General features: G+C 39.8%; 3 protein-coding genes across 4 annotated transcripts; 2 read left to right on the forward strand and 1 right to left on the reverse strand.

The window, feature by feature from the left end:
* Positions 1-3,953: 3,953 nt before the first annotated feature.
* desi1b (desumoylating isopeptidase 1b) lies at positions 3,954-9,152 on the reverse strand. Of its 2 annotated transcripts, XR_004844199.2 has the most exons (7): positions 8,655-9,152; positions 8,520-8,541; positions 8,336-8,408; positions 8,096-8,205; positions 7,605-7,727; positions 6,895-7,027; positions 3,954-5,442 (listed from the first exon to the last, which is right to left on the reverse strand). XR_004844199.2 is itself a non-coding variant. In XM_035915100.2 (6 exons), the coding sequence occupies exons 1-6, from the start codon at positions 8,740-8,742 to the stop codon at positions 6,949-6,951; spliced, it is 495 nt and encodes a 164-aa protein (XP_035770993.1). In that variant the 5' UTR covers positions 8,743-9,151; the 3' UTR covers positions 3,954-6,948. The 2 variants fall into 2 exon arrangements, 1 of the variants encoding a protein (XP_035770993.1); XM_035915100.2 differs by having other exon boundaries at positions 3,954-7,027; positions 8,655-9,151.
* On the forward strand, positions 9,141-14,634 carry xrcc6 (X-ray repair cross complementing 6). The gene is made up of 13 exons (XM_006807275.3): positions 9,141-9,260; positions 9,646-9,750; positions 10,658-10,770; positions 10,884-11,025; positions 11,266-11,517; positions 11,717-11,903; positions 11,997-12,183; positions 12,324-12,492; positions 12,888-13,049; positions 13,266-13,395; positions 13,570-13,670; positions 13,757-13,873; positions 14,065-14,634. The coding sequence occupies exons 2-13, from the start codon at positions 9,678-9,680 to the stop codon at positions 14,262-14,264; spliced, it is 1,833 nt and encodes a 610-aa protein (XP_006807338.1). The 5' UTR covers positions 9,141-9,260; positions 9,646-9,677; the 3' UTR covers positions 14,265-14,634.
* Positions 14,635-14,879: 245 nt separating this feature from the next.
* LOC118455600 (uncharacterized) lies at positions 14,880-19,244 on the forward strand. The gene is made up of 8 exons (XM_035915088.2): positions 14,880-14,941; positions 15,168-15,278; positions 15,640-15,717; positions 16,887-16,937; positions 17,041-17,091; positions 17,179-17,229; positions 17,472-17,522; positions 18,242-19,244. The coding sequence occupies exons 2-8, from the start codon at positions 15,239-15,241 to the stop codon at positions 19,018-19,020; spliced, it is 1,101 nt and encodes a 366-aa protein (XP_035770981.1). The 5' UTR covers positions 14,880-14,941; positions 15,168-15,238; the 3' UTR covers positions 19,021-19,244.
* Positions 19,245-19,546: the final 302 nt, after the last annotated feature.

The raw sequence follows: 19,546 nt of genomic DNA on the forward strand, positions 1-19,546 counted from the left end.
GGGACGTGCTCTACTCGGGAGATCTCTCTTAACTCTGACATCTGAGGCAAATGGAACGCAGCATTAATAATGAGGCCCATGAGGAAGTTTTGGAAACCGCAGTTCCTCAAATGGCCACTTGAGGTTGGCTCTTAAAAGAAAGTTAATCATTGGCGTTCATGTTTAAACAAAAACCCAACTTGGGCTGGTGTACAAATGAATTAAAAATAAGTGCTTTTGATGGTGATCCAATTGGAGCTGGCTTAGTTTAAGAGTTTTCTCATTGGGATCTATATAGATATCATCAACCATTCAGTGCGATTGTCGAGGTAAAAGTTCAGGTAATTTTCAGGCCCCACAAGCTTTTGTGTGCATCAAGTTACCTCCTGTTTATCTTGTAAAAACACCTCTTCTATTTTGCAGCTCTCAGTCTACCTCCATGCACAGCTGTTTTCTCCTTGTCCCTTTTTCTCCCACCAATTTTCCGAGATGAAGTGCTTTGCATTCTTCGCCATCAGGCCAAGCATACGGGGACAGCATCCCCGCGGGTCACATTAACTGACGGTGAGGACAATGCCACCATCATGTCAGGTCCCATCAGCCTCCATCGTAGCTAGAGAAAAGAAGAGAAGGGAAGAGAGGAAGAGCGTAAGAGCCAGAGGCTCAAACTCTTTAGAAAGGAGAGAAAAGGAGGAAAGAGAACAGGAAAATAAAAAAACAAACACACACTGCTGCATGTTTTCCTTCCTTGGGGGAAGGAGTCAGTGTGGATCTGGTCTCCTACTATTGAACTGTCTGAGGCATAATTCAGAGTGTGCAGATGCCTGTATGTAATTTCTAACCTACAGGCGCCATTGCGGGAAAGTTTTCTGAGGCGTTTCCAGCCCTGGAGCGTTAGACATTTCTCATTTCATCTCTGAACCCTGGACAGCAAAGGACACTGTGCAGAGTTGCGGCTGTTGATTTAAACATTCAACAGTTTTTGCATTGCTTCCACTGCACTTGTTGGTGAACATGTACAACTGGAACACCCTCAGGAGATGTACAATGTACGACACATGTGTCCAGAAATGGTTCCATGAGGTTCGTGAATTGAATTTGTGCTGAAAGAGCTGAGGGGGGAACTTTCCTTTGATTATGTAGCAGCTGAATTAAGAGGCAGGAAAAAAGGTTGCTGTAGGTTAAATTGAGTCAAGACCAACGCATGCAAAACAACACAGCTGCTACAGCAACACATAGATGCACTGTTGGTCAAATGCAATTCTCCAGTGCAGTATTTTAAACATGAAATCAAGATACTAAACAATAAGAATGTTATATGGTTAATATTTTCCTAAATGAAGGATCCGTATATGAGTATGGCAAAGAGGTCACAGCACCTTAACAATATGTCATAAGAAGACAGGTGAACAACAAAATCTGACCTATTCTGCCCTTTTGAGCAGACCAAAATTTTAACAACTCTTCCAAATGATCGAGAGGAACATTTTGTTTTGGCCTCTACCCAAAGTAAAGTTTAACACTTTCTCTCCTCTCACCTATATTTGTCTGTCTGCGAAGTTTTGGAGTTGTTTTCCACTGGAACAGCTGCCTGATGGAACAAGCTTGAATTTTTTTAAGACACCAAAATGTTCTGTTAAGCTGGACATTTGCATCATAATTCATTTTTGGTTCATCTCTCCATATGGACCTATTCATATTCCACCTGAACTTCTTAATAAAAAAAATACACGAGGTTTAAAATCTTGCCACGAGGCTTATAGAAGTTATCATTTATCCCTGGAGAAATGGAGGCATTCGTGACAGGGGTTTTAAACTGTTCATTTGAACCATGTGGAGAAATGTCAGAAATTTTGATAATAGGTAAAAGTACAGTAAATGTATATTTGGTGTCTTTTGTCAGCCAAAATCTGTCATTAATGGGGACCTAGTATCATATTTTAATTTTGGACTTAATCCGACAGCGACCCATAGCTTGAAGCAATCCTCACGTCTTATAATGAGCCTTAGTGCAGCCCCTTGATCCACTGTTCTAACTCCTCTCCCTTTAACCCATCCTCCCAACTTTGTTCTGATTGGTTGCCCCTTGCAAACAGAAGGTTGAGCTTCTTTATCCATAGCTGGAGCTATGTGCCTGAAATGACCATAACAGAGACATGTTTAATATAAGTAGCCACCACTGTAACAGTACATGAGTGACAGAAAATAATAAAACACACACAGCAGGTCTCATTTACATTACATTCATTCACAATGATGTCACATTGAGTGAATGGCATTTAGAGCTCTGTGGCTCCTGCTGTGTCAAGAAAACAAAAAAACAGGCAACTCTTTCACCGCACCCTCTCTTGTCTTCATTCCCTTGTATGTAAACACAAGAAGGACACGTCTGTAATTATGCGATTCCCCTCTTCAACAGCGCAGTGTCCTGGGCAGGCATCCGTTTCCCCTCCAAACGGTCGGTGTTGTGGGTTTAAAATGTTGAGAGCTGCTGCTTTTTCCCCCTTAAACAATAACAGTTTAGTTCTTTGCAGTGAACAAGTGCTTCCAATGTTTGTTTGCTTTCCCCCCGTGGTATGGAAAACTGCATTTTTCTCCACCTGATCTTCTAGTCTGTGCAGATGAAACAAACCGCTTTTTCACGTCTTTGTGATAAATTCTTGACACATTTTGTACATGATTACTCCGTCTTTTGTTGATTTTTGTTTTATGTAGTGCAACCACCATCTGGGAATCATTTGAATTTGATTCATGACTATTGTGTAAATATTTTTATTTATTGGATTTCCTATATATTTTATTTATATAAGGGCTGTATGAACAGAGAGTATTTATTATTAGTAGTAGTATTACTGCTGTCAGGTTTTAACAGAATATTTGACTTTATGTTGGCAGAGTTGGGCAATAGACAGGCCTTTTCACATAAGTGGCAAAACAAACTGCAGTACCTCTGTCTAAGCCACTGGTGAGGTCTATATGGCCAGAAGTGGTGAGAAGGAACTAGATGTGCTTTGGAACATTTGTCTGCATGTTTAAAACTGGAAGAATTATTTTTTGCTGGGTAAAGACTGTCGAGTTTACACCACTTTGGCTCCCTCAGTTACTGCAAGTAATAAAATATGATACAGCTGAGGTCAGAGAGTATTGGAGAGAAATACAGTACGTAGTGTTTATGCTGTATGTATCCATACTTCTTACTACAACAGAACAGCTACTTTATACCCAAAATATTCTAGAAATGTTGTTTCTAACAGACTGTTTAGAAGACACTTTTAATGATGAACTATTAAATATTGATATTAAAGAACAAATTTGAGTTTGGTTTGATTGGTTTTCATATGAAATTAATATTAGACTTCTGATCCTCATGGGCATACCACTTCAGACCACTGATAAATTGGCAGCTCTCATTTCATCAGGCAAATATTCATTTAGTGAACTTTCTGGAAACTTTTTTTGGAGCAGCTGGAGTAAAATGTGTTTGCTTCAGAGGCAGCAGGTTCAGTACATGTTGAATATTTGAAGCAGCGTCGCTCACACAAATATTTGGTCATTTAAAAACATTTAATAGTCGACCTGCCTGACTGACAAATACAGCTGATGCTGCAGGACTGATCCTGTAGTGCCACCTTGTGGCTGCTTTTTATATTACATGGAACCAGAGCAGTAGCAGTTTTGAGTCCTGGAAACTTGATTTCTAAAGCGAATCACCGATTGCTACTAATGACGTACAGTGCAAAGGTCTGGCGCCGTCTCTCTTTCCTTTATATTTTGCCAGGAAAATGGAAATAGGTGCAGAAAAACTGTGTTTGTATAATTTTACCGAGATTTGAAAGTTAGTACTTGGTATAAACGCCTTTATTCTTTAACATAAAAGAAGCAAAACATGAAGAATTTAGAAGTGGCTTAAGATGCTTGATGAATACTATAGAACTGAACATTTTAATAAAGAAGTCAACAGAAAAGTCTTCAGAGAATAACAATTTTAATGGAAGATAGTATTTGAAAATGTCACACATTTAATAAAGTGCAGAGTTAAACATTTGCCTTGTGAGGTCTAGATCATCATCAGTGATCACCCCAGTTTAAACAGCCCAGGATACCACCTATGATGGTTTAGATGTCAGACGAACATATATATTAATCATTTTAAGACAAACATTTGTCTAAACCACGTGTGACCCTCTGCTTGTAAGCAAACATCTTTTTTTAAGTACATTTTTTCCCCCTCAACAAATTCAGGTTCAATTCAGTGATTTTAGATTCACAATCTGAATAAACTAAAGACCTATTTATATTTGAATAGAAGCAAAATGATGGCCTTTTTGAGACTTGTGCATTAATGATCTACGCATACCCTTTATGTAGGATCAGGATGGTGAAGGAGCAACAGGTTAAACAATATTTAGAGTAAACATGTCCCAAACACAACAATTAAACACAGTTTGCCAAAACAGTGATGGAGGTAAGTGGTTGATACGCATAGTTTTCCTGTGCCTGGTTTAATCGTGCAAATATAAACAGTCAAATATGCATAATGTATATGAAACAGTGCGTCTTTATAAACTGAAAAAACTCTAAACCCGACAAAGCAAATGAAAGCTGTAAAGCTGAGTGGTCCTGAATTTAAAAAAAATAAATGCATAAAAAAAATATAATTCCCTGTGTTCATATGATGTTCCTGGACGAAATGCATAACTTGGAGGTGATATTCTGAAGATAAAACTTTGGTCAAAAGATACTTTTAAAGCCAGACGAGCCGGCAGAACGGGTTTAACCGAGCTGGCATTGAAATGCATCCTGTTCTAATAACTACAGGAATACAAGCAGTAAAAACAAACAAATGAAAAGAATTAAGGCACCAGATTACATTTTTTTCTCCCTCTCCACCAAGTTCCATGAAATTCAAGTTAGTAGTTTTTACATTATTGGGATGACGGACAGAAAAAGTGGAAACGATTTCACACCCACACTGAAGAAAAGGCAGAACACAGCATGGCACGTTAAATAAACAAACTGACCAAAATGTGACAATGGACTAAGGAACAAATACCTCATTTTTGGCACTGGACTCAAATTCAGATTTGGATTTCTGCCAAAACAACTACATCCTGGCACTTTGTGCATTTTGATACACATCTAACAATTTGTTACCAACGTAACACAATCAGAGTCTTTACACTACCATTTTCAACATTAATATTTTTTGTAATAAAGTCTTAGAGCAAGAAGTATAAGCCTTGCCAGTGATCTTTAAATGCCTCTAGGCACTTATTTGGGTAGTTCCTGAACTAATTTTATTTTAAAAAGTCACTATAAAAACTTCACATATAGAGAAATATCAAAGAAAAGGTTTCCTTTAATTCCATAAATGTCAGATTTTAACTTGGGAGTCCTTACATGCCATCTCTCTGCCTCAAGATCTCTGGAGAAAGACACAATAAGGTCTGCTGTCCATGAAAACTACAAAACAAACAAAAAACTACATTACAAATTCTCATTATCTGTGTGAATGATTAAAACTGAGACATCCTTTAGACACATTAAAACAGAAAGATTGGAAGACAAGGCCAGTGCTGGTTATGTGATGATAGTACGATTCATGGATTCTTCATCATTCGATTCTTTTGAGCAGTTATCTAACATCTAACTATAATAAACTTTGTGACAGACTGCCACAATGACAGAGAGACATAATGGAGCACCTCGTGAGAGGATGACAATACCTGTTGAAAACGCCTCTCATAAGTAGCAGTGCATGAGAGGATGAATCCTGCCTCTAAAATGACAACTTTGAATACTAATACAAGGATATGCATGTATAGTGATCCTGCTGACTAGTGGTGCAACGGATCACGGTTGATCCGTAATCCGAACCGATCCCACTCCACGTTTCGGCATGCACATGATCCGAAGATTTGAAAAAGAGGAAAAAAGTATGTGTATGGTGCGCGTGGTGGGTCTGTCAAGCGATAGTTATGGCCTGCGCTAGCGGTCCAAGTGGAGGAGCAGAGGAGTTTGCGGTATTTTAGCAGCCCTTTGCTGCCCAGTCCGACTGGGCTAAAGCTATTACAAAAGTTATTGGGATGTTTAGCTGCAGATGGGAGGCCGTATTCCATTGTGCAAAACAAGGGGTTTAAACTATGATGAACGTGCTTGAGCCACGCTATGATATCCCGTTCGCGTCCACTTTAGTGGCAAGATCGTTCCAAGCATGTATGACCAGGAAAAGTTTAAAGTTATGGCTGAACTGTCCCAGGCATCTTCTGTTGCCCTAACTACTACAAATGGGTGGAGCTCCAGGGCAACGGAAAGCTACGTGACCGTGACAGCTCATTATATCACAGCAGAGTGCGATATAATGAGCGGTATGTATTATTGTACGGTCTACCTTACATACCTTATACCTTATTACCTAGCTTATAAAGCACCTTGAGGCAACTGTTGTTGTGATGTGGTGCTTTATAAATACAATTGAATTGAATTGAATTGAGTGGTAGATACAAAGACTGTACTGCCCTATATTGTACCAAGATTTATATTTTTTAATAATTGCGTGGAATGAGTCTTGAGTTGAATGTTTTTAACAGGAAAAAAATACTTCAATAAGTAAATGTTAAATTTTTGTCTTTTTTCTTTTTTTGCTGATCCGAAAATTGATCCGATCCGTGACTTAAAACCGCGATCCGATCCGAACCGTGAGATTTTTGATCCGTTGCACCACTACTGCTGACCCAAGAAAACGTAATCTTAAACACGTTAATGTACACAAACAAGTATAAGATCCATTTTTAGTCCCCTGTCCACAGAGTTTAGCACACCTTCACCCCTCGCATACACCTCAGAGTATGTTGAATAACACCATAAAAGTCAATAACAATAAGTGATGGCTGATTAAATATAGAAGTGACTTGCCAGCCACAAGCAGGGATGTTATCAGTTATCTTCTAAAATCCACGACTCGGTCTATCATTGCCCAGCCAGGTTGTTGCCTCCAGGATTTATGACCATGGAATCCAGGAAGGGACGGAGAGCCTGGCCAAATGGTCTGTGAGGAAATACAGCAGAGAGTACAGTTACATTACAAACCAAAGTCTTAGTCAGTTATATCATACAAGAACAGCAAACACTTAATACCACAAGAGTAATCGTTCAAAAGAGACGCAGGATGAAATGATTGTACAGCATACATCTTTAATGTCTTTAAATAACAAGTTTCCATTTATTTCAGATTTTTCTACAAACGACACCGGGTCAAAATTAAATCACTCACTTAAATCTTTAATAAGTGGAGCTGAAAGTTCTACATGTGAAAAGGCCAATAAATGTCTTATTAGTGATCATAGTTGACCAAAAATAGTAGTTTATTTTGGGCAGTGTAAAAATACTTTTCTCATTTTCAGTGTTTTGAGTGTTTCTCAACCCAGGTCTCTAATTTTTGACAACTGTACATTCATATTGTAATGGTGTATTTAATACAACATTCAGGGTGCATATAATTCCAAATGCATTTTTCCATTTATATTTATTATCTATAATATAATTGATATTATTATGCATTTTTAGTGTTTTGCCATCAGTATCAGCAGATACTCAATTCGACTGCACAGAATTAAGAAGCTTACGTGGCGAGGATGTCAGATGGAAGGTCTGTGATGTACGATGGGATCTTTCTGCCTGTCAGGAATTGAGCCACTTCACTGCTGAAAGTGTTGCAGTTGTTCTCAAACAAGTTGTAATTGGCACCTCTGCAACAAATGAAGGAGGAAGTCAGAGGATGGAAGAAGAAGGAGCTCAAAGCGCAGAGAGAGGGAGAGAGAGGTGCACCACAGGGTGGAGAAAAGCAGGCGAGTAGCAGGAAGTGATGAGACAGAAACGTTTTAAATGCAAAATAATGAGGGGGAAGAACACTATATGTACATTTTAGCTCATTCCTAAAAACTATTATTTAGACTCAAACAGGGCAGTAACGCATGAGCCTTGTTCTGTGCATTCAAGCTATGCACTTAATTTTACTGGTGCTACTTAAAAACAAATCATTTGTAACTGTTTGGTTCAGTTGTATTTTTCCAAAATAACAACAACAACAACAACAACAATAATCATCTTATTTTACCTGTACTTGGACTCTCCCAGTGAAGTTAAATACTCCTTAAAAAGGTCTTCAGGCACTTCAGTGGAGCCCATGTCTACTACAGAATCAGGCGGACCCAACAGGGTGCCTCCCTAGGAGACAAACAGATGCACACTTCAGTGACTTGTCACTGAGACTCTGACACAAGTTTCTTGATTTTGTGTCTAGATCAAACGGCTTTAAAGTGCACTGTTTATATGAGAGGACGGTGCTGATTCTTACAGGTGGACAATTGGTGATGCCTGTTGATCCACCAAAGTAGTGCTCTTTGCCGTGGACCACAACACCCGTGTGCCTGTTAGACGCCAATGCATTTGTTTTTTAAACAGTGGTATTAAACTACTTAACTGCAGCTCAGGTGCTCAGTGAGAATACTTTTTATAGAACTTTCTTTATGTAAACTCACCATATCCCATCAATATGTCTCCCTGTAAAGAGAAAATAATTTAAATTACGATCAACTTTTTCCGCCCTTAGAAAACAACAACTTTCACTTCCGAAGCATCCCACTGAGTCATGACAGAGTTAGTCAGAAACTCACCCAGCATGGAAGCACTCAGCTGACGGGCCATCCCTCTGGACAGGTCATAAACGTAAAGTTTCACTGGATAAGAATCGGTTTGGTCCATGATAACGCAAAACGATTTATTCGCAACGACAATGCGGCTAACCTTCTAGAAAGTTACTTAGTCACTACAGAGTTCCCAGCTAGCTAGCTTCCCGGTGGCAAAGAAAAGTTTAATAAACCTTCTGGTGGTGGAACTGTGAGAAATAATAAATTCAGGCTACAGGCTGTTTAAAATGCTAGTAATAACTGTAAAATAAAAAAGTAAATGTAAAACCTAGCTCGAAGTTGCCGGGAGTCAAATCCAGTGCTGTGTCACTGTCTATCAACGATAACACTACTGTCCTATCACGTGAACAGCAGGCTTCCGGCTTTAGGGTAAATAAACCCCGCGTTTTTAAACGGGATTGGCCAATACCTTAGATTGGCAGATAAACTGCCAATAGACGATAAGACATCCAGTAGGCGTTTGAACCGTGCTTGTTCGCGTATCTGAACGCGCCAGTGATTAAAACTAGCCTGGACTTGTGTGCAGAAAGGAGAAGCACACGGCAAGTGACGGAATTCTCTGACGAAAACTGTGTATGTATTTCATTTATGTTGTAAGTTTAGGCTATCAATTTTCGTGCCTCATTAGACCCATAACATTGTTACATAGTCGGCTCCTAAATAGAAATGGCATGAAAAGTAGCTAATTACAAGCTAAGCTAGCTAACATTTGCTAGCTAAAGTTAAAAACATAGTTAATTAAACGTTAGTAATGCGTTAACGAGACATTAAAACTGTTTTGAAATACATTGTCGTGTGCATAATAATTATTATCTGGTGAAAGTTGCACCATATGTTTATTTGTAGGAGTACATAGGATGCACTTTTTAAATACGCCACAGAAAAGCCTTCTGCCATTGATACTTCGTTTGAATCTAGTGTTGTAAATGCGGCAGTCTTTTATCCTTGGTTTTCACAGTAAATCCTGAGACGGGACTGAAGGCAGCACCGATGGCAGAGTGGAACGCCTACTACCAAAACGAGGATGAGGAGGGAGAGCAAGAAGAAGGGGAGCAGTCAGGGGGTAAAAGGAAAAACCGCTACTCAACGCTTATTTACACCACTGTGCAAAAGTCTTGAGCCACCACTTATTTGTTTATATTTAGCTAAGAGCCCCACTTTGTTGTGTTTTGTGCAATAACTTTCCAGGTTTTATGAAGGTCTTTCAAAGGTTTTTTTTAAACATTGGCTGCTTTCCTCCCCCCTTATTAACTCCAGTTCTTGAACCTGGCAATTTTCAGAGGAATGCTTTTAATTGTTAATTCACTTAACACTGACTTATAAATCATTCAGGTGTAGAAAGGCAACTAACACTAAAAGTTCAGCTGCAGAGTTAGGTGAGGCATCATCAATATGGAAGAACGGTCGTAAATCACAGCGGCATAGCTCCATATATTAAACGTCAGGGCTGATATAAAAACATAAAATACAATACAACGTAGGCAGGTAGAAGTCAAGCCAAGCAAAGGCGCCATCTTCCTGTCACAGTCAGCTGATCCTGTCACAGTCAGGAGGTTTGAATGTTCTTCAAGAAGCCTGGAGAACTACTCCTAAAGACTACTTAATGAAATGACAAGAAACTTACCTTAGAGAGTTAGGGCTGTGTTGATGAATAAAAGTTGGCATACCAAATATTGACTTTCAAGTTTGTAAAATAGTATAAACTCGCCTTTGTGAGAATACTTGCCTTATATACTGTATTTCCTTGTATCTTTGCACATGTTTCAATAAATGCTGCACCTGGCAAAAAGTCAAGAATTGAGGGGTGGCTCAGAATTTGTTAAATGATACTTTTGCTGTTATCACATTTTATTATCACATTTTAGTTATTAAAATCTACTTCAGCACAAGTAAAATGTTGGCACGTAGCATTGATACAAAAAGTGATACTGAAGTGACAACAGAATCAACCAGGTCTCCATCTTCAATAGGAAACTACAAAATTACAGGGAGAGACAGCTTGGTGTTCTTGGTTGATGCCTCCAAGGAGATGTTCATCAAAGGGGAAGACGGGGAACCCTCCAACTTTGATATGACCATGCAGGTGAGATGGCTGGTTATCTCTTTCTTTTGCTAGTTTTAATTTTATAGTAGTTATTTTGCTCTGCTTCATATAGCAACCTTGTAACAATGATGGTTTGTGTGCTGCTCTTGTAGGTTGTGCGCTCTGTGTACACCAGTAAGATCATCAGTAGCGACAGGGACCTGGTGGCTCTGGTTTTCTACGGCACAGAGCAGAGCAAGAACCCCAGAAACTCATTTAAGCATGTCTATGTGTACCATGATCTCAATGAGCCTGGTAAGCTGCAGCTCTTTCAAGCAAACACATAATTACACTTTATTTTGTTTTGTCAAACACAAATGTAGGCAATCTTCTTATCTGCAGTTCTTTTTCCTCTTTTTTTTTCCTTTATTTTAGACCAAAACTTCAAAAGAGCAGAGCAAAGCTGCAGTCAATATTGGCTCATACTTCCTCAGTAGTTTGTAAACGGCTGAACATATCTTTCTTATACCCTTGTCTGTCTCTTGCTTTGTACAGGTGCAAAGCGAGTCCAGGAGGTAGATGCTCTGCGGGGGGAAAAAGGTGCCAAGCTGGCAACAGAGACCATAGGCAGTGGAGAGACATCATTAGGAGACGCTCTGTGGTGCTGTGCCAACCTCTACAGTGACATCAAGCTCCGCCTCTCGCACAAGCGGCTTATGATTTTCACGTGCAGGGATGAACCACACGGAGGCGACAGCGTGAAAGACCGACAGGCTCGCACCAAGGCCAGTGATCTCAAGGAGACTGGTGGGTCTAAAAGAAGCTATTCACGCAAGCCCTGTTAACTGTAAATTTTATCACTGCCTGGTAATTAACTTTACCAGCCTTTCGGGTTTCTATCTTCTGCTAATTCTGCAAGTTCACATTATTTTACTGAAGTGTGATGATTTGTTATCATTGGATAATTGTGTATGTGGGCTGTCTTCCCTCGACCCTCTTCTTTTAGGCGTCGTTATTGATTTAATGCACCTGATGAAACCGGGGGGCTTCAACATCTCGCTCTTCTTTTGTGACATTGTAAGTCCACCAGAGGATGAGAGTGAGATGGGGCTGCAGCTGCAGCCTTCTGACAAGCTGGAGGACCTCCAGAAACGGGTGCGGGCCAAAGAGCTAAAGAAAAGAGCCTTGGCAAGGTAAGCGATGGCTTTCTTTGTATCCATAGCGTATTTATTTACCTTTTCCTCTTGGCTGTTCTTTACACTATCTATTCTTTCTGCTGTCTTTAGGTTAAACCTGTGCCTCGGGGAGGGCATAAATGTAGCCGTGGGAATTTATGCAACTGCTGTGGCAGCTCGCAAACCAGGTTCCATCAAACTTTACAGGGAAACCAACGAGCCAGTCCGCAGCAAAACTCGAACCTTCCACACCCAAACTGGCAGTCTGCTGCTGCCCAGTGAGATAAAGAAAGCCCAGGTAATGAAAATCTCGTGATCCCAATCGAAAGCAGTGCTATGTTTATTCCATTATTTGAGTGCTTTTCCTTTTATTTTTTTAAGATTTAACTTACACATGAAAACTCCACTTTTTCTGTGTGTGTGTGTTGTGTTGTGTAGTATTATGGTGGTAAAGAAATTGTGATGGAGAGGGACGAGGTGGATGCCATTAAGAAGTTTGATGACCCTGGATTGTTTCTGATTGGATTCAAACCGATGGAAAAGCTCAAACTGCATCACCATATCCGGCCTGCTGTCTTCCTCTATCCTGAGGAGGATGAGGTGAAAGGTAGAACTGTGTGTGCGGTTGTATGTCTGATTTAATTCTAGGAAGGAAGAATAAAACCACAGTGTTGACTCTGGATATTTCTAAATATTTTTTCAAATAAAGGTCATAGTCAACTTAAGTTTCTCTCATCCACACCCTGCATGCAAAGACTCTGTTCCAAGAACGCTGAGTTAAAGCTGAGTCGTGCTTAGGCTCCCCTGAATTTGAGAAGCATTTGATAAAATAGAATTGATGATGGGTTTAAAGTAAAAGCTTTTATTAAAATGTAAGCAGCTATAAAAATTGTCTGTTCAGTCATAGTAAATGTGGATCTCATTGATACTGAATCGGATATCCTGTGATTTTTATTTATTCATTTATTTATTTATTTATTTATTTATTTATTTTCACTCAAGGCAGTTCATGTCTGTTCTCCGCCTTGCTGAAGAAGTGCAGCGAGAGGAATGTGTTCGCTCTGTGCCGTTTCATCTCCCGCAGAAACTATCCACCTCGGTTTGTTGCCCTATTGCCTCAGAATGAGGAGCTCGACGAGGGAAAAGCACAGATTACACCACCAGGTAATGTGGTGCTGGGGTCAAGATGGCTAATTGCATTCAATTATTTTAGCTTCTTTAAGTGGAACTTCAGAGTCTTTACAGCTTTTAGCAAAAATAACTAAATTTTACAGTAATACAGAGAACTCGCAAATACATAAATATTACTTAAACATTTGAACTTAGTTGTGTGTAATTGACTGCAGTGTGACGCGTCTTGTCTGCTCATGACTTTACCAGGTTTCAACGTCATCTACCTGCCATTCGCCGATGATTTTCGGACTCTGGACCCTCCGCAGTTTCCCTTGGCCTCACAAACACAGGTGGACAAGATGAAAGAGATTGTCTCCAAACTCAGGTTCAAATACAGGTAACTCTAGAGCCCCCTTCTTCTTTTTTTTTTTACAGGAAAACTGAGGAGTTATATCAAATTTCATAAAACTAACAACAAGAAGTACTCTGGTTTATATCAGACTCACGCATTTCCTTTTTGTTTTTTTGAGTAACCACTAATATTATTTTCACACTCTGTAATGTCATGCAGGAGTGAAGGTTTTGAGAACCCAGTCATCCAGCAGCATTTTAGGAACCTGGAGGCCTTGGCTCTGGATATGATGGCTCCAGAGGAAATTGAGGATCTCATCAGTAAGATGCAGACCTAAACACAGATCCCAGTTTCCTTTTGTGGCTGCTAGAGTAATTCTACTCATCGCGTTCTTTCTCTTCCTCAGTGCCAAAGGTTGACCAAATAGACCAGCGTCTGGGTCCTCTGGTCCAGGAGTTCAAAGATCTGGTCTACCCTGCCTACTACAATCCAGAGAGCAAGCCAGCTGCCAAACGCAAAACAGGTCAGAGCATGAACCATCAGTGAAACTACGTATGTAACGTACGTTATGTGCTAGTATGTGTTGTGAATTACATCCCAAGCAAAATGTTTCCAGGTAGTCAGATTGACTTATTAATAACTTGCATCATTCAGTAGTTTGGGAATTCTGTGATTTGATAAATCTGATTATTCTTTTACTCCATGAACTCGTAGCTGATACTGGAGGTGGAGCTGAGAAGAAGCCCAAAGTAGAGCTGACAGAAGATGAGTTGAAGGCCCATGTGCAGAACGGCACTCTGGCAAAGCTGACCGTGCCCGTTCTAAAGGACGCCTGTAAGCAATTTGGGGTTCGAACCACTGGGACCAAGAAGCAGGAGCTGATAGATGCTTTGATTGCCCGTTTAGGCTCATGAGGAGTCTACACCAGACTTAATCCACAACAGCTTTGCACAAAGTTCTGGTTAATTTTTGAATCTGTTTGAGCAGTCATCATGTATGGTTCCTGTGCTTGTTTTAAACTCTCTACGTGGCCCTCACATGGACCAGACGCTGTGTTTTCCTGTTGGGCTTGATTAGATAAGAACAGCGTGACAGCCCCATTATGTATAAATACTGTTTGAATGTTTAAAAAAGCCTCATTCTGTTGTGATCAAGCATTCACTCCAGTGGTGTTTGAAATGATAAAGAAGTCTAGAAGCATTGGAATACACTGATCTTATAAATACTGTGTGGTGACACTTGATGGCGTTGCATTTGCATTAATAAACTGTTTTATACTACTCACCTGATTCCTTTTATTTACATAATCACACAGGTTAGTTCACCTTAAGCTGCATTTCTAGTTGTTCATGTTGCACAAAAAAAGGTGTGTCCCAGGTCAAACTGCATGATCAGCATTCCTGGGCCTCGTCATTGATTTGTTTTGCTGCATAACAAAAAGGAAGTACTGTTCCTGAGGAGGGCAGGCCTGCGCAGGCTAATACTTGCGCAAAAGCAGGAAGAAGAAATCAGTTTTAACCCCATGTGAATTGTACTGACAGTCTGAAAGCTGATGTCACTCTTGGAGGGAGATTATCTGACTACACATCAGGTAAAAGCTCTTCATGAGCATTTTGCTGTCGATATAGCTCAAAAAGGACTTAACAACATTACGTTATGTTTGGTTTTTCAGCTCTGTCTTGTAGTCTAGACACCTATTAATCAGAACCCTTTCCTGTTATATCAGATGAGTTTTTATTCCTTGTTATAACTGAACACTTAGGAAAATTACATAAACATTGCAGCGTTTTTCAAGCAGCTTGTTTAACCTGTGTTAGCTCTGAGTAGAAGTGGTGCTGCCTGTTCTTCTTACTTTGACACCAACTACAGCGTTCCCATCTGCTGAGACATGGAGTGTCAGTGTGAGAAAGACACCCCTGAGGATGCAGGTAGGCAAAATATACATAAAAAAATAAAGATTTACACACAAAAAATATGATATTGACATGTTTTTTTTAAAATTTATTGTTCTTTTTTTAAGTATCATATTCTGATGATGCATCTTTATTGCTGCAAAATGTATGTTACATGTAAAGTGCTGAGTTCAGGCATTGTAGTTTGCGGTCTTTACAGCCAAGTTAAGTCTTAAAAATAAGTGTAAACAATCAAAAACCATGTGACACAGCTTTCTTGGGATCCTTCAGGGGTTTTTTTTTCTCTCAATGTGGGTGAAAGGCTAAACTGATGCTAAGCTGTGAACAGCTCTGCACCGCTAATGTCATGTTTGCCTCCCTGCCTTCTCCTTGATAGGCTGGTGGATGAACACCAACAGTGTCCAGATGGGACTTTTTACCGTGGTGGGGTATCTTCTCTACAGGTTCTCACAGAGTCAGTCACACAGCAACACCCACACTTGTACTGTTTAATGACTTTTACTGAGTCTAGAAAATAAATAATGAATCTGTAATAGGGAACTATTTTCAGGTAGTAAACATGTTTTTTTTTTCCCATTTCTTTTTCTCTTAAACTTCTCCTGTCCAGCACTTTTATCAAACAGAATCATGGTCTGCTTTGTTGTGCCAAACACATTTGCATTGCCAAGAGGAGTGCTGTAGACAGTCTATAGGCTCCTCTTGTTAGTTGTTTTCTTTTATTTATTTTTTATATCTTTTATTTTAGATCTCACATTATTATCTGAGTGGTTGTCATGCCAGACCTGACAGGGTGTGAGGGCCAAGATATCGAAAGACAGGGGATAAAGGGGGGTGGGGGAGTAATTGCGAGTAACATACCGCAAACATACGACACACTAGTCTAAATCTTTAAACCGAATCAATAACATGTCATCTGAACACTTAAATGATTCAAAATGGGACAGAGACTAGAAAGAGCGTATTTCTCCTATACTGGCTTCTCTTTACTGGCTGCCAGTTAAATGCATAATCAAATTTAAAATGCTTCTCTTCGCATGAAGATCATAAATAATCAGGCCCCGTTCAATTTAATTCAATTCAGGTAAATTCAACTCAACTCAGTTTTATTTATATAGCACCAAATCACAACAGTAATCTCAGGCATTTTCTGACAATAATAGAGAAAACCTCAACAATCAGAACAACCCCTTATGAGCGAGCATTTGGCAACATCGGGGAGGAAAAACTCCCTTTTAACAGGAAGCAACCTCCATCAGAACCAGGCTCAGAGAGGGAGACAGGACAAAAGATACACTGAATCATCTCTTAGTTATGCAGCAATATGCTTAGGATGCTGCAGATTTCCCACGATTCAATGAGTGTTTCGTCTTTAATCAGCTGTTTTCTCTCTCTGTGTTCATACACCACTTGCTCATGTCTACAGTGTGTCTTTTGTCCTGTATCAGCTGACTGAATGTAGAGTTTGATTATAGTAAATCCAAAAGAAACAAATACAAGAGGGCAGTATGGATCCTACAGTTATGGCATATGAATAAATCCATGTTCATTATAGAAAATGAATAAATAAGTCTCCCTGTTATTATCACACTCTGCGATACTCATTCTAGCCACACTTCCCTGCAGCTCTCCCAGCTCTGATTCGATGGCCGATTCGTCTCTTTTGTTCTTTAACTGGTGAGTTTATCTAAGCTAATACATCACTTTGACTTCCAAGTTTCAGGACAAAACCAGAAAAATGAGTTAATTCATGCGCACTGATTATTTCTTTTCCCTTCAGGTCTGTCAGCTCTTTGGGGGTGGATAAGTCGGCTTGTGGGAACCCTCCGAGGTATAAAGCACATCCCCCATTTTACCATTTAAAACAAAATCTGTTAAACTGGAGCTGACTTTTTCCACTCCATGTCTCGTGTCTCAGTAATCCAGACCTTGTTTAAGTGGCTGTCTCGGATTTGGCGCTTTTTAGCCAGTAAGTATTTCTCGTATCTTTGTTGGATTTTGTTTTCTCTTCACTGCGTGTTGCAAATAGGCTTTTTCGGAGAGAGCGTAAAAGAAAACGTTTAGAATCTGAGTGGCTATCAGAGGACGTGACCCAGCAGTGCAAGCAGACATGTGACAGCAGTTTAAAATGTGAAGGCATCACAGCTGTTTCTGTGATACATGCGAGTAATTACAACACTAATGTAAATTTCTGTCTGCTTGCTTCCTCAGCATTTTCCTCAAGGTTCAAGTGGATCGCTGCTGTCATCAAAGCCATCAACAGTCAGTTTGTTGTCATTTTTATTAGCTATATTTAGCTACATACTCTATATATCAATATGTATTTGTTCATTTTTTGTAGTTCTGTGCTTTCATGAGATTTGTCTCAGAAAACGATCAATGGTCTCAGAAGCTAGTGGTTTTACAGAATCAACCTTATGAGAAGTTTTTCCATAATTATTGGCTTTCTGGTATGTTTAAGAACTCTCATTCAAAACTCCTTCAGTTTCAGGATATTTCAGGTTCTCGCGTCCTTATAATGCCCATTTTGCATTATAAGGATTATGGAGTGATTCATCTTTCTGAGATATATTTCTTGTTGTACTTGCAAATCTGTTCAGGATCATTATCCTGAGCACAAGGTCCACTTTCAGCTCAGTCTCAGGTTTCACAAATGGTCTTACACTATCTCTCAAACTGGCCTAAAGCGTTCACTGATGTGACACAAAATTCATTCTTATGTCACTGACTGTATGTAATTGAGGCAACGATGTGCCCTCTTTTCCTGAATCACCATCTTTGGCATGTATTGTATTGTTTTCAGCAGAAAATATTGTTATTCCACACAAGTTCTTACAGCTCTTCTTATAAATTTCCCAACTGAGAAAATGAAAAAAAATGAAATTTTAGATAATCAGATTGAGCTCTTTTTGATTTAGAATCACAGCTTTACCCCATAAGGCTTTTTTTTATTCTAAAATAATATTGTATTATCTCTGTAGAGTCATCCAGAGACGGGTCTTTGAACTCACAGAATGATCAAGTAATTAGCAGCTTGCTGAACCAAATGCTTGATCCCTCTGGCGGCAGCATTCCCAAGAAACCAGGTCTCAGGCTGGTCCTCCTGGGGCTTCCTGGTGGAGGACGGACTTCCTTAGCAGATACTTTAATGAACACCAGTGAGAGAAGCACCAAAAGGGTTCCTCTAAAGGAGAGTACTGTGCAAAGGGCTTTTATAGATGGTAGAGAACTTATAGTAATTCAGACCCCGGATCTTTTGGGGACGTCACTAGGGAACAGAGAGAGAGCACTGGAAGTTCTGAGGAGTGTCCAGCTCGCCAGTCCCGGACCACATGCCTTTCTACTGGTGATGCGTGCTCCAGGCTTCACCAAGGGGGCTGAGCAGGATGCTGCCCAAGCAGTCCAAGCCACAATGGAACTGTTCGGTGTGGAAGTCAAGAGGTACATTATCCCAGTGCTCACTCATGCAGACCGTCTGGGTCGAAGGAACACTTTAGATCAGCTGCTTGATGCAGATGCTGGAAATCTGAAAAGGGCTGTGGCACTGTGTGGCCAGAGGCCTGAACTGGTGGATAACAGTCCCGACCGCCCTGCAGAGGAAAGAAGTGTTACACGCAGGCAGCTGGTGGAGCGCGTGATGGAGGTAATGGAGCTGAAGGGGCATTTTGTCCACGAGCTACAGAGAAGAGAAGACCACATGAGGGAGGTGCTGCTGGCTGATATGACCTCTGCACTGGCTAAAAGACTGGGATATATGTAGAGAGAGAAGAGAAGAAGAAAGGGCATTATGTGCAACAAGTTGGAAAGATGGTGGAGGTGGAGGTGTTTGCCACTGTTCAGCAGTGGACAGTGGTATGTATTATAGTTTCCAACATACCCTAGATTGTTTAAAATATATTTCATATTAATTTTTATATTCTTAATTAGATTAATCCATCAATTTTTCATCACTTTGTGTTCTCCAGACGGCTGTTTACAGCTACTAAATGCTTAAATGTTTACTGTTTACTTTTCTCAGCAAAGTACTGATTGCTGATTATGTGGCCCAAATATTCAGCTGAATTTGTCTACTGATGCATAAAAGTCACTGTTTGCAGAATTAGCATTTTATAAATGAATATTTTATCAAATTTACTTCTGCTTTTCATTCTTCTTCCATAATTTAAGAGGGGAAAATAACTACAAAACCTACAAAAATATATAAAAATTTAAAAGAACTAACTTGTCTGTCACTTATGTGTTATTATAGATAACAAATAAATGTGCTCTTAAATATGATAACATGA

Source organism: Neolamprologus brichardi, chromosome 8 (assembly GCF_056152115.1).
Source record: "Neolamprologus brichardi isolate AB-2024 chromosome 8, ASM5615211v1, whole genome shotgun sequence".
In the NCBI taxonomy this organism is placed as follows: Eukaryota; Metazoa; Chordata; class Actinopteri; order Cichliformes; family Cichlidae; genus Neolamprologus; species Neolamprologus brichardi.